The 15,384-nt window shown below is 37.3% G+C and overlaps 1 protein-coding gene across 1 annotated transcript in view; it reads right to left on the reverse strand.

Annotated features, from left to right (window-relative positions):
- MYOM1 (myomesin 1) overlaps positions 1-15,384 on the reverse strand; it is a 161,178-nt gene that overhangs the window by 73,139 nt on the left and 72,655 nt on the right. The window contains exons 14-16 of the mRNA XM_082852834.1: positions 12,261-12,402; positions 9,572-9,771; positions 7,372-7,428 (exon numbers count right to left, since the gene is read on the reverse strand). Of these exons, the coding sequence (XP_082708960.1) occupies positions 7,372-7,428; positions 9,572-9,771; positions 12,261-12,402 (399 nt within the window). The remainder of the gene's footprint in view (positions 1-7,371; positions 7,429-9,571; positions 9,772-12,260; positions 12,403-15,384) is intronic.

Here is a 15,384-nt window from a genome sequence, read left to right on the forward strand (position 1 = left end):
AGATATCAATTACAGATCTGTAAAAAATACAAACACATGGAGGCTAAACAATACACTACTTAATAACGAAGTGATCACTGAAGAAATCAAAGAGGAGATCAAAAAATACCTAGAAACAAATGACAATGAAGACACAACGACCCAAAACCTATGGGATGCAGCAAAAGCAGCTCTAAGAGGGAAGTTTATAGCAATACAATCCTACCTTAAGAAACAGGAAACATCTTGAATAAACAACCTAACCTTGCAGCTAAAGCAATTAGAGAAGGAAGAACAAAAAAACTCCAAAGTTAGCAGAAGGAAAGAAACCAAGATCAGATCAGAAATAAATGAAAAAGAAATGAAGGAAACGATAGCAAAGATCAATAAAACTAAAAGCTGTTTCTTTGAGAAGATATACAAAATTATAAACCATTAGCTAGACTCATCAAGAAAAAAAGGGAGAAGACTCAAATCAATAGAATTAGAAATGAAAAAGGAGAAGTAACAACTGACACTGCAGAAATACAAAATATCATGAGAGATTACTACAAGCGACTCTATGCCAATAAAATGGACAACCTGGAAGAAATGGACAAATTCTTAGAAATGCACAACATGCCAAGACTGAATCAGGAAGAAATAGAAAATATGAACAGACCAATCACAAGCACTGAAATTGAAAATGTGATTAAAAATCTTCCAACAAACAAAAGCCCAGGACCAGATGGCTTCACAGGCGAATTCTATCCAACATTTAGAGAAGAGCTAACACCTATCCTTCTCAAACTCTTCCAAAATATAGCAGAGGGAGGAACACTCCCAAACTCATTCTACGAGGCCACCATCACCCTGATACCAAAACCAGACAAGGATGTCACAAAGAAAGAAAACTACAGGCCAGTATCACTGATGAACATAGATGCAAAAATCCTCAACAAAATACTAGCAAACAGAATCCAACAGCACATTAAAAGGATCATACACCATGATCAAGTGGGGTTTATTCCAGGAATGCAAGGATTCTTCAGTATATGCAAATCAATCAATGTGATGCACCATATTAACAAACTGAAGGAGAAAACCATATGGTCATCTCAATAGATGCAGAAAAAGCTTTCAACAAAATTCAACACCCATTTATGATAAAAACCCTCCAGAAAGTAGATATAGAGGGAACTTTCCTCAACGTAATAAAGGCCACATATGACAAACCCACAGCCAACATCGTCCTCAATGGTGAAAAACTGAAAGCATTTCCACTAAGATCAGGAACAAGACAAGGTTGCCCACTCTCACCACTCTTATTCAACATAGTTTTGGAAGTTTTAGCCATAGCAATCAGAGAAGAAAAGGAAATAAAAGGAATCCAAATCGGAAAAGAAGTAAAGCTGTCACTGTTTGCAGATGACATGATAGTATACATAGAGAATCCTAAAGATGCCACCAGAAAACTACTAGAGCTAATCAATCAATTTGGTAAAGTAGCAGGATACAAAATTCATGCAGAGAAATCTCTGGCATTCCTATGCACTAATGATGAAAAATCTGAAAGTGAAATCAAGAAAACACTCCCATTTACCGTTGCAACAAAAAGAATAAAATATCTAGGAATAAACCTACCTAAGGAGACAAAAGACCTGTATGCAGAAAATTATAAGACACTGATGAAAGAAATTAAAGATGATACAAATAGATGGAGAGATATACCATTTTCTTGGATTGGAAGAACCAACATTGTGAAAATGACTCTACTACCCAAAGCAATCTACAGATTCAATGCAATCCCTATCAAACTACCACTGGCATTTTTCACAGAACTAGAACAAAAAATTTCACAATTTGTATGGAAACACAAAAGACCCCAGATAGCCAAAGCAATCTTGAGAACGAAAAATGGAGCTGGAGGAATCAGGCTCCCTGACTTCAGACTATACTACAAAGCTACAGTAATCAAGACGGTATGGTAGTGGCACAAAAACAGAAAGATCAATGGAACAGGATAGAAACCCCAGAGATAAACCCACACACATATGGTCACCTTATCTTTGATAAAGGAGGCAGGAATGTACAATGGAGGAAGGACAGCCGCTTCAATAAGTGGTGCTGGGAAACCTGGACAGGTACATGTAAAAGTATGAGTTAGATCACTCCCTAACACCATACACAAAAATAAGCTCAAAATGGATTAAAGACCTAAATGTAAGGCCAGAAACTATCAAACTCTTAGAGGAAAACATAGGCAGAACACTCAATGACATAAACCACAAAAGATCCTTTTTGACCCACCTCCTAGAGAAATGGAAATAAAAACAAAAATAAACAAGTGGGACCTAATGAAACTTCAAAGCTTTTGAACAGCAAAGGAAACCATAAACAAGACCAAAAGACAACCCTCAGAATGGGATAAAATATTTGCAAATGAAGCAACTGACAAAGGATTACTCTACAAAATTTACAAGCAGCTCATGCAGCTCAATAACAAAAAAACAAACAACCCAATCCAAAAATGGGCAGAAGACTTAAATAGACATTTCTCCAAAGAAGATATACAGACTGCCAACAAACACATGAAAGAATGCTCAACATCATTAATCATTAGAGAAATGCAAATCAAAACTACAATGAGATATCATCTCACACCAGTCAGAATGGCCATCATCAAAAAATCTAGAAACACGGGCCTTCCCTGGTGGCGCAGTGGTTGAGAGTCCGCCTGCCGATGCAGGGGACACAGGTTCGTGCCCTGGTCCTGGAAGATCCCACATGCCGCGGAGCGGCTGGGCCTGTGAGCCATGGCAAAAAAAAAAAAAAAAAAAATCTAGAAACAATAAATGCTGGAGAGGGTGTTGAGAAAAGGGAACACTCTTGCACTGCTGGTGGAAATGTGAATTGGTACAGCCACTATGGAGAACAGTATGGAGGTTCCTTACAAAACTAAAAATAGAACTACCATATGACCCAGCAATCCCACTACTGGGCATATACCCTGAGAAAACCAAAATTCAAAAAGAGTCATGTACCAAAATGTTCATTGCAGCTCTATTTACAATAGCCAGGAGATGGAAACAACCTAAGTGTCCATCATCAGATGAATGGATAAAGAAGATGTGGCACATATATACAATGGAATATTACTCAGCCATAAAAAGAAACGAAATTGAGCTATTTGTAATGAGGTGGATGGACCTAGAGTCTGTCACACAGAGTGAAGTAAGTCAGAAAGAGAAAGACAAATACCATATGCTAACACATATATATGGAATTTAAGAAAAAAAATGTCATGAAGAACCTAGGGGTAAGACAGGAATAAAGACACAGACCTACTAGAGAATGGACTTGAGGATATGGGGAGGGAGAAGGGTAAGCTGTGACAAAGTGAGAGAGTGGCATGGACATATATACACTACCAAACGTAAAATAGCTAGCTAGTGGGAAGCAGCCGCATAGCACAGGGAGATCAGCTCGGTGCTTTGTGACCACCTAGAGGGGTGGAATAGGGAGGGTGGGAGGGAGAAAGATGCAAGAGGGAAGAGATATGGGAACATATGTATATGTATAACTGATTCACTTTGTTATAAGGCAGAAACTAACACACCATTGTAAAGCAATTATACTCCAATAAAGATGTTTAAAAAAAAAATGACCAGGGAATTCCCTGGTGGTCCATTGGTTAGTGTTCTCACTGCTGAGGGCCTGGGTTCAATCCCTGGTCAGGGAACTAAGATCCCAACAGCCATGAGGCACAGCCAAAAAAAAAAAAAAAAAATCACCAAGTATGCAAAGAAGCAAGAAAATACAACCCATGATGAGGAGAAATATCAATGATACAGAACCAGAAATGTCACAAATGATAGAATTAGTAAACAAGGACGTAAAGACGGTTATTATAAATGTATTCCATATGTTCAAGAGGCTAAAGATTAAAGATGATAATTAAAGACATGGAAAATATAAAAATAATACATATTAATTTCTAAGATGAAAACTACAAAGTCTTTTACAAAGAATACATTGCCTGGAATTCACAATAGGTTAGAAGCTAAAGAGGAGAAGAATAATAAAATTAATGACATAGCAGTAGAAAGTAACACAGAAAGAAATGAAACACGGAAAGAAAAAAAGACTGATAGGAAAAATGAGCACAGCATCACTGAGCTTTGGTTTCAAGAGGCATGTAATTGGAGTTCCTGAAGAAGAGAAGAGAGAGGGGAGTATAGAAAAAAAATATTTGAAGAAATAATGTGAAAAACAATTTCCAAATCTGATGAAAACCATAAATGCACAGATTCAAGGAACTTGCAAACGCCAAGCACAAGATATGAAGGAAACTACACAAATGCACATCATAATCAAATTTCTAAAGCCAGTGATAAAGGGAATATCTTAAAAGCAGACATGGGAAAAAAATACATTACATACAGAAAAACACAAATAAGAATGACAGGAAAAAAAATGATAGCAGTCATTCTTACAGTGCAGACCTATATTACAATGGACCAACCTCTAAAGAAAGACTGTCAACCTAGAATTCTATAGCTGGTGGATATAGTCCAAAAATGAAGACAAAATACAGACTCTCGCAAACATACAAAAAATAAAATAATTCATAACCAGCAGGACTGCACTACAAGAAATATTAAAGGAAATGCCTAAAAAAAAAAAAAGGAAATGCCTTAGGTGGAAAGAAAATCACATCAGATGGAAGTCCACATCTACACAAAGAAATAAAGAACAACAGAAATGGTAAAAATGTGAGTGAATACTGAAAACTTTCTTCATACTTTTAAAATTTCTTTGAAAGCTTTGTGACTGTTTGAACCAAAATAATAACATCGTATCGTAGAGTTTATAATATATAAACAAATAAAATACATAACAACACCACCATGGCTAGGAGGGGTAAATGGAATGATACTGCTGTAAGTTCTTATACTACATGTGAAGTAGGATAATATTACTTGAAGGTACATTGTCATATGATGTATATTATAAATTCCAAACTACTATAAAAGAAAAAAATAACTATAGCTAATAAGATAACATAGATAAAATGGAATAACAAAAGATATTTAATCCAAAAGAATGTAGAAAGAGGGAAAAGAAAGCAAACAAATAGATGGAACGGATAGAAAACAACTAGCAAGATGGTAGATTTAAATGCAGCCATATCAATAATCACATGAAATGTAAATAGCTCAAACACCCCAATTAAAAGGTAAAGATTACCAGACTGCATAAAAAGGCAAGGCCCAACTATATGCTGCCTACAAGAAACATGATTTAAATACAAAGACACATAGGTTAAAAGTAAAAGGAAGGAAATCATATGTCATGCTAACACTAATCAAAAGAAAGCTGGGGTCATTATATTCATACCAGACAAAACAGATTTCCAAGCAAAAATGTATTACCGTGGATAAAATGAGTCACTTCCTAATATTAAAGTGGTCAGTGCATAAGAGGATATGACAATAAAAATGTTTATGCATCTAATAACAGAGCTTCAAAACACATGAAACCAAACCTGATAAAACTACAAGAAGCATTTAAATCCACCATTTAGTTGGAGATGTCACCACTATTTTAACAATAATTGATAGAGGGGCTTCCTGGTGGTACAGTGGTTAAGAATCTGCCTGCCAAAGCAGGGTACACAGGTTCAAGCCCTGGTCCGGGAAGATCCCACATGCCGCGGAGCAACTAAGCCCGTGCACCACAACTACTGAGCCTGCACGCCACAACTACTGAAGCCCGCATGCCTAGAGACCATGCTCTGCAACAAGAGAAGTCACCGCAATGAGGAACCCACGCACCACAACGAAGAGTAGCCTCCGCTGGCCACAACTAGAGAAAGCCTGCGTAGCAACGAAGACCCGACGCAGCCAAAAATAAATAAATAAAATAAAATAATTAAATAAAATAATTGATAGAATGAGTAGATAGAAAATCACGAAGAATAAAAGACTCAAATGAAATCCCAGCAGGGTTTTTTTTTTTTTTTTAGAAATTGATAAGCTGATTTTAAATTCTACATGGAAATGCAAAGACTTAGAACAGCCAAAACAACTGTAGGGAAAAAAAAAAGATTAGAGGACTTATACTACCTGATTGCAAAACTGTGAAGCTTTAAAAAAAACATGAAGCTTATAAAAGCTACAGTAATCAAGACAGTGTGGTACTGGTGTAGAGAAAATAAAATTGACCAATAAAGATTCCAGAAATAGATCCACAAATATACAATCAATTGATTTGGACAATGGTGACAAGGCAATTCGATGGGAAGAAAATAATCTTTTCAACAGATATTGCTGAAATAACTGGAGAGCCATATGCAAAATAATAATAATAACTTAGACCCTTAATCCACACAATAGACAAATAATTAATTTGAAATGGATCATAGATTGAAATATAAGAGCTAATGCTATAACATGTCTAGAAAAAAAGGGAGAATATCTGAATGAACTTGGATTTGACAAAGATGTCAAATATGATGCAAAAATGGCAAATAAGCACATGAAAAGGTGCTCAACAGTATTAGGGAAGTGCAAATTAAGACCACTATACACCTACTATGAAATACCACCATGGTACAAAACACCACTATGCACCAATTAGAAAGGCTAAAATTAAAAAGACTGACCATACCACGAACTGGTTACAGTGTGGAGCAGCTGAAACTCTGGACTACTGCAGATGGGAATGTAAAATGGTACAACCATTTTGGAAAACAGTTGGCAATTTCTTTAAAAATTAAACAAACATCTATCAGATGACCTATCCATTCAAACCCTGGGTACTTATCCAAGAGAAATGAAAGTGTATGTCCACAAAAACACTTAACAAGGAGGTTCATAGAAGGTTTCAATGGTGAAGGTATAAATAAGTTGGAATAAACTGATACATGCATCAATATGGATAAATCTCAGAATAATTATGCTGAGTGAAAGAAACCAGACAAAAATGAGTATGATTCCATTGATCTAAAATTGTGGACAACACAAACGATAGTGACAGAAAGCATGTCAGTGATGGCCTGGAGATGAGGAAGGGGCAGGAGGGAGGTATTACAGAGGGGTATGAGGAAATTTAGGGGTGATGTATATGTTCATTATTTTGATCACGGTGATGGTTTCACAGGTGTTTGCACATGTAAAATTTATCACATTGCTCATTTTACAGACATGCAGTTTAGTGTATGTCATTATACCTCAATTAAGCTTTAAAAAAAAAGCGATTCTCTGACAACATAAGTTACTTCATGATCTCCAAATATTTCAGAATGTTCTTTCCAAAACACTTAAATAATATACACTGTAGCCTCATAACAAAAGCCAAACTGCATAGCAGAGCACTGGCAATACTATCTGGGGAAAACGTGGTTTTTACCTGTCGGTTCCTCCTCAGTGACAATGATCTGTCCAGTCCAGGGTGCTGAAGGGCGACCTGACAGAGATAAATACAAAAATCAGAAACATTCACAAATGCAGTTCAGCTGCACTGAGAAATTGGTAAACTGGCCAGATTAGTCCCCAATGGGTTTGTTACTAGTTTACTTATGTACCTTCTTGGTGAGTCTTAATCAAGCACGCACATGGTATTTTGGGGAGAGGGGGCATAGTCTCTGTTCTCAAACAACTCACAGTCTGCTAGATTCCACGTTTCCGGAACTGTACTGACACAGGCGAGGTAAGCAGACTGTGTTCATACACTGTTCCCCATGTATCTCCTGAAACACATAGGCTCTCTCACCCTTCTTGAGAGATAGCATTTAATTGGGAGAAACCTTTCAGGAACAACTGTAAGCCGGGCTGTTATTTATGTCATAATGAAGATGAAAGGGGAGAGGGGCGCTGATCCTGCAGTAAAGCTCAACGAAAGAGATTTCTTTCCATTAATTTTGAAAGTGTTATTTACAAAGGAAAGCAGTTTAGATCCCGAGTAAGGAAAATGAGTGAGACAGGCAGTATAAAGTTAAAGAGGAAATTCATTTCTGTGATATCAGAAAGACATCAGAAAGAGAGAATGATTCAACTCCTGCTTCAAGTGAGGGACTTTTCACCAAACTGTGTGCAAAAACAGAAAGGTGATAAGCAAGATAATTCATTTCCAATCCCAACAAATCTTACTTTCATTGACATTTATTAAAGAGGAGTAAATGAAAGTATGAGATGGAATTAGGAAAGAGGGAGAGAAGTTGGACAGTGGGTGAAAAGTGACTGGAGAGTAATCAGGGAGCCTGATTAGAAAAGTCTCCAGAGAGAAGGTGACATTATTTTACTTAGATTTTTATGATGCCACTACATGTACTTAAGGTCAAGAATAACACTGAAAATGTTATAAATGGCATAGACCAGTAGTCCTTAACTAGGGTGATTTTGCCCCCCAGGGACATGTGATAATGTCTGGAGACAATTTTGATTGTCATGATGGGGATTGGGGGGGAGGGGGGGGTGGGGGGACCATAGGCATCTAGCGAGTAGAGGCCAGGGATGCTGCTAAACATCTTACAATGCACAGGACAGCCCCCTACAACATAGAATTACCTGGCCTAAAATGTCAATAGGGCCAAGGTTGAGAAATCTGGTATAGACTGAAATGTGAAATTCCAACAATTCTTTTAATGCCACTTTAAGGTCCCTATTATTAAGGATGCTGTATTGGTTCCTATGAAACAAATGCAGAGCATAATTCATGTACCACAATATTTTTTTTTAAAAGAAGATGTTGGGGGTAGGAGTTTATTAATTTATTTTATTTATTTTTGCTGTGTTGGGTCTTCGTTTCTGTGCGAGGGCTTTCTCTAGTTGTGGCAAGCGGGGGCCACTCTTCATCGTGGTGTGCGGGCCTCTCACTATCGCGGCCTCTCTTGTTGCAGAGCACAGGCTCCAGACGCGCAGGCTCAGTAGTTGTGGCTCACGGGCCTAGTTGCTCCGCGGCATGTGGGATTTTCCCAGACCAGGGCTCGAACCTCTGTCCCCTGCATTAGCAGGCAGATTCTCAACCACTGCGCCACCAGGGAAGCCCCATGTACCACAATTTTGACATTGAGACTTGGAGGCTAAATATATGAAAAGATTATTTTTGACTCTAACACAGAAACCCGAGTACAGATCAGACACGATGTGTCGTAAATGTGTTTTTCCTTTGACATAAAGAAATTCACAGTGTTGAGTATTAATGCTCTAAGGGATAAATTCAAGATTAAGAAAACTACCTTACAATTTTAAGAAAATGAACCAGAAAGAAAAGTATATTTGAACTGTGCTAATAAAGTGAAAAAAAAGCTCTCCAGCCTTTTGGTTTTCATATTTCATTTCAAACACAATGCCTGTAACTCAGTCAAATAAGGCAAACTTTTCTGAATCAAATAAAAATAACATAAAATAAAGCCCTTAGTGAACAGATGAGTCAAAAAACAAATACTTTTTTGTTTTTGTCTTTTTTTCCCCTGGATTTTTCTGATCAGTAAAGGATTTCTTATTCTCTTCTCCCTCTAGTGGAGGGTGGAGAAATAACTTTGCAATAGGATCTATTTCAGGCATATAAAAAATATTCAAGATGATCCTGAAAAATGAAAAATGCTTACTTTTAAGTCTAGCTTTCTCAGCTGGATCCAGAGCAGCCACAGGCTCGGAAACACGAGAGGGGAGACCTATTCCAGTTTTGTTCACAGCTCGAACTCGGAATATGTAAGAACGACCTTCTATCAATCCAGTGACTGGGAAACGAGCAAACTTCACAGGTGTGTCATTGCACTGAGACCAGCTGTCTGTGCCCACCTCACACCTAAGGGAGAGAGAGTGATGGACAAAACAGAGAAAAACAGAGCTGGAGGAATCAGACTCCCTGACTTCAGACTATACCACAAAGCTACAGTAATCAAGATAATATGGTACTGGCACAAAAACAGAAATATAGATCAATGGAACAGGATAGAAAGCCCAGAGACAAACCCATGCACCTATGGTCAACTAATCTATGACAAAGGAGGCAAGGATACACAATGGAGAAAAGACAGTCTCTTCAATAAGTGGTGCTGGGAAAACTGGACAGCTACATGTATAAGAATGAAATTAGAACACTCCCTAACACCATACACAAAAATAAACTCAAAATGGATTAAAGACCTAAATGTAAGACCGGACACTATAAAACTCTTAGAGGAAAACATAGGAAGGACACTCTTTGACATAAATCACAGTAAGATCTTTTTTGATCCATCTCCTAAAGTAATGGAAATAAAAACAAAAATAAACAAATGGGACCTAATGAAACTTAAAAGCTTCTGCAAAGCAAAGGAAACTACAAACAAGACGAAAAGACAGCCCTCAGAATGGGAGAAAATATTTGCAAACGAATCAACGGACAAAGGGTTAATCTCCAAAATCTATAAACAGCTCATGCAGCTCAATATTAAAAAAACAAACAACCCAATCCAAAAATGGGCAGAAGTCCTAAACAGACATTTCTCCAAAGAAGACATACAGATGGCCAAGAAGCACATGAAAAGCTGCTCAACATCACTAATTATTAGAGAAATGCACATCAAAACTACAATGAGGTATCACCTCACACGAGTTAGAATGGGCATCATCAGAAAATCTACAAATAACAAATGCTGGAGAGGGTGTGGAGAAAAGGGAACCCTCTTGTGCTGTTGGTGGGAATGTAAATTGATACAGCCACTATGGAGAACAGTATGGAGGTTCCTTAAAAAACGAAAAATATCATTATCATATGACCCAGCAATCCCACTACTGGGCGTATACCCAGAGAAAACCATCATTCAAAAAGACACATGCACCCCAATGTTCACTGTAGCCCTATTTACAATAGCCAGGTCATGGAAGCAACCTAAATGCCCATCGACAGACGAATGGATAAGGAAGATGTGGTACATATATACATTGGAATATGACTCAGCCATAAAAAGGAACGAAATTGGGTCATTTGTAGAGACGTGGATGGACCTAGAGACTGTCATACAGAGTGAAGTAAGTCAGAAAGGGACAAACAAATACCGTATATTAACGCATATATGTGGAACCTAGAAAAATGGTACAGATAAACCAGTTTGCAGGGCATAAATAGAGACACAGATGCAGAGAACAAACATATGGACACCAAAGGGGGAAAATGGCGGGGTGGGTGGTGGTGTTGGGATGAATTGGGAGATTGGGATTGACATATATACATTAATATGTACAAAATAGAGAACTAATAAGAACCTGCTGTATAAAAAATAAATAAAATAAAATTCAAAAAAAAAAGAATCTTACTAGATTTGTAAAGAACGGTGCATTTACATAGAGGGATACTTTTACAAAGGTAGATAGTTATGTTTTTAATTAAAATACAGATGCATATTTTTTTTTAAAGAATATATCTAAAACTTCACAGTTCATCATTATTCAATGATGAAATAACTTGGAAACATTTAGTGTACAGTTAAATAAAGTATAATCTATCATAAATATTTCTCTGGTTGGTACTGAGCCCAGTAGGCATATACTAACTTACTGCTATAAATATTAAGTTTAATCCACCTTGGTACAAACCTGTCATACTACAGCGGCATAGATTATCTGCCCCTAGTGGTTTTTACAGTCAGGGTTTATTACTCAAAAACGGAAGAGAATTGGAGCAACTATCTGAAAAGAAACTAAGTCAGACAATAATGTATTTAGGTCAATAATCTAAATTTGTTTCTAAATTGGCCAAGCTCACTGGATAATTCATATGTAAGACCCATTTACTATAAATATAAAGCCCCTAAGCTTTGGAGAATGTAAACAGCAACGATTTGTAGATAAAACAGTTTAATACTATGGATATTTGTTATTTCTTTGTCAAACTTGAATCCTGTGATGTAAATGAGATTTTCTTAGTATTCTTAGAGTACTATTCTTTAAATTACTTAATATTCTTAAATTACTGACATACTAATAATATGGACATTAAGCATATTGAATACCAGCTATTTCATTTCTAAAGTGGCCTCTATTAGGTGAACAAATTCATAATATTCTCGCCAAATTACTGACTTGGGTTGGTAGTACAATTCAAGGATTATCTTTGGAATTTAGGTAAACAGGTAGGTATGTGTATATACATATATATATATATATACATACACACCAGACAGAGACAGAGACACAGAGAAAAGAGGGAGAGGAGACCAGTAAAGAAAACACTTCACCTAGAAATGGTGGGAGAAATCAAGCATGTGTCTCTATGGCCAAATCACTCTAACTGAAGTTAGACTAAGTACTAACTTATCAATAAAATATCCCAGAATAGGACTCCCTCCATCCACAGCCGGCTGTTTCCAAGAGATGATGATATAATCTTTGTTGGCATCCAAGGACACCACATCCAAGGGAGAGGCTGGGGCTCCTTCAATCTCTGCATCAGCATCTGTGGGGATACAGAAGGATCCTGTTAACCCTCTCAGATGTGCTCTGTCAGCCCCAAAGGCCAAGGTCTTAGTGCAGACATTTCTTACCACACCACCGCAGTGGCTATATCTTTGGCCCCAGTCGAGCAATCTTCAATTTTGTAATTTGCTTACCAAAATAACAATGTGTGCTTTTCACCATCAGTACAAGGAACATTACACTAGGAAGGGCTCTGAAAAGGACCCATGACCTCTGCCTCATGGCCCTTGCCTGCCCAAAATGTTCTAAAAGAAAATAAATAAGGACATGTTGAGGACTGCTATCAGAAAAGTCTGATGTAAGTTATGTCAGGAAGTCTGTTCTTAAGATAATTATTGTGCAGTGTTACTCGGAAACTATGAACGGCTCCAAAGGGGAACAAACAGCCCCTTCTGTTACCTTCTAGATACATCCACAAGAGAAGAAGAACCAAGAAGCTTTGCCCATCCCTATGCTGGGACCACCATTTTGGAAGAGAAACAAAAACATTCATTTTAATTAAATGTTTGTTCCCAAGCTGAAGATCCTTGCGAAAGTAACTCTGATGAAATAGCCACATGTGAGCTTAGTTTATCTGAGTTTAGTAAAAGTCCAAGACTATACAAGAAACAGAGTTCAGTGACTGTTCATGAAACGGGATCCTCTGACAGTGGGTCCCCTCAGCAGTGTATGCACAGATAAATTAGTAACACAGGGGTGTTTTTAGGAGGAAAGGAAGGGGAATGAAAATAACCCCATAGTAGCCTTTTAAGTGAAAATGATTAAGATAAGAGTCACAGTCCCAAGGGGAGGGGAACCACATTTGCCAATTCCACTTGACATCTGGTCAACCCTTTAACAACCGGAATTAGTAGGAGAGGAGGCTGAGACATGTAGGAGCCACTCACCCAGCGAATACACTCTTGTTGACTGAATAATAAACACTTTCTTTTCCTATGATCTACTCTTCTGTAACTCTTATAAGTTACTGAAACATTTGCTAACAGGGCTGTGCATTGTCTGTGAAGATCTTAAATCAGTTTGGTTTTGAACATTCTGTTTCTTGCCCCATGAACCGGCATGAACCCATGAACCTGCAGGATAATATCTCCTGCATAAGTGCTATAGGAGAGTGTAACCAAATCATCATGCCTAAAACAATGCAGAATTCCTGCATGCCACACAACGGCAAATGGGCATTTTGGTGGGGAGAAACTTTTTTCCTTTTAGGCTTTCAGAGCACTGGATGGTGGGGAAAAGGTCTGCTGATGGTGAAGGTGGAGCAGAGCTAGGATGGAGGTGGAGATGCTGAAGTTAACAGACCTAGTAGCTGCTCAGCTGCGAGGGGGACAGCTGGCAACCTCTAGCCATGTCCCTTTTTAGCAAAAAGCCCATAATGTAACAACCAGCAACGTTGGTGTTGATAGATAAATCCATTGTATGTAACAGAGCCTGGCAGAGAGCAGACATTTAGGGAGCCATTTCTCAGCATTTCTATAAAATTGCTTGGAATATGCCATTTGCCATGTGGACTTGACAATCTTTCAAAACACGGTTCTGTATAGCAGCTGCTGGAAGCCAAATCCAAATACCATGCTGTATTGCTTCACACTTGTGCTCTTGGCTCCCAGCAGCTGCTACAGAGCGTCTGGCCCACAGTACCCACGTGGGCAACGTCAATCCTCTTCTTAGCCTCTGCCCTTCTCCCAACCCTCCAAATAGTCAAACTTTTTGTATCTTTGATTAATTAGGCCAAAGATTAGCCTGCTACTCTTTATATTCTGACGTCTGACACAGGCTATTTAATAACTTTTATCAAAATGTAAGTAATTTTATTGTTTATCTTTATTATAAAAGTAGTGTCTTCTTGTAACATATATGTAATAAAAAATACATGTTAGAATCCCTCTTAATTCCATAACTCAGAGATTACTAATACTAAGAATTTGCCTAGATTTTTTTCCCTATATTTATAAACTCAAAAGTAATGTTTTTCACAACAATGTAAATCAACTATACTCCAATTTTTTAAAAAAGTGATTGTTTTTTAAATAAAAGTGGGATTGGACTATATAGTTTCACGTAAACTGGGTTTTTTTTAATATATTTTCATATTAGTAAGTATACATCATTAGTTTTCATTACTGTGCAGTATTTGTGTGTTTATATGGAATATCTATTATACTTTATTTTCAGTTCCCATTGGTGGATATCTAGATTCCTTCCATATTTTCCCCCAAACAAACATTTTTTTCAGCTTTGTCCACTTAAATTCCCAGAACGAGAATCGTTGGGAAATGCGCACTGTTGATACATAGTGGCAAAACACCCTGAGCAAAGCTAAACCGATCTACACTCACCAGCAATGTGTGGGAGTGCTGGCCCCTCCATTCCTTCATCCCAGTGGATTTTAAAACCTTGTAAATCTTTTCAGTGTGATAGATTAATTTTATTGCTTTGATTACTAGTGAAAACTTTTTCATAATTTATTTTTCATTTGTAATTCTTTTTTCATGACATTTATATTCCATCCTTTATCACTGTATCATCTTTCTTTCCTCCCTGCCATGTGTGTAGGAAGGGCAGGAAAGAATATATAAAAGTCTAGAAGAATATGTGATAAAATGATAACTTCAGGTATCTCTGGATGTTAGACTTACGATGGCTTTTCTTTTTTTCTTATTTATATTATCTAGTTTTTCAGAAAGAACACATATTATGTATGTAATAAAAAACTGGCCAAATATGTACAGCTCTGGAATGTGTTTCTGCAGACATATGGTGCTTTCTACACTGATCATTCTGGTTCAGAAGCTATTTTCTAAGCAGCAAAATACCAGAGCTCTAAAAAATGCATTGAAATGGCCTCATGCAGCTCAAAGTTTAAAATAAAAAACACCATAAAATGTCACTTAAAACACTTTGGCGGTTTCTCAAAAAGTTAAACACAAAGTTAACATACGACCCAGCAGTTCCACTCGTA

This window comes from Leucopleurus acutus (genome assembly GCF_964270905.1).
Source record: "Leucopleurus acutus genome assembly, chromosome: 13".
Classification (NCBI taxonomy): Eukaryota; Metazoa; Chordata; class Mammalia; order Artiodactyla; family Delphinidae; genus Leucopleurus; species Leucopleurus acutus.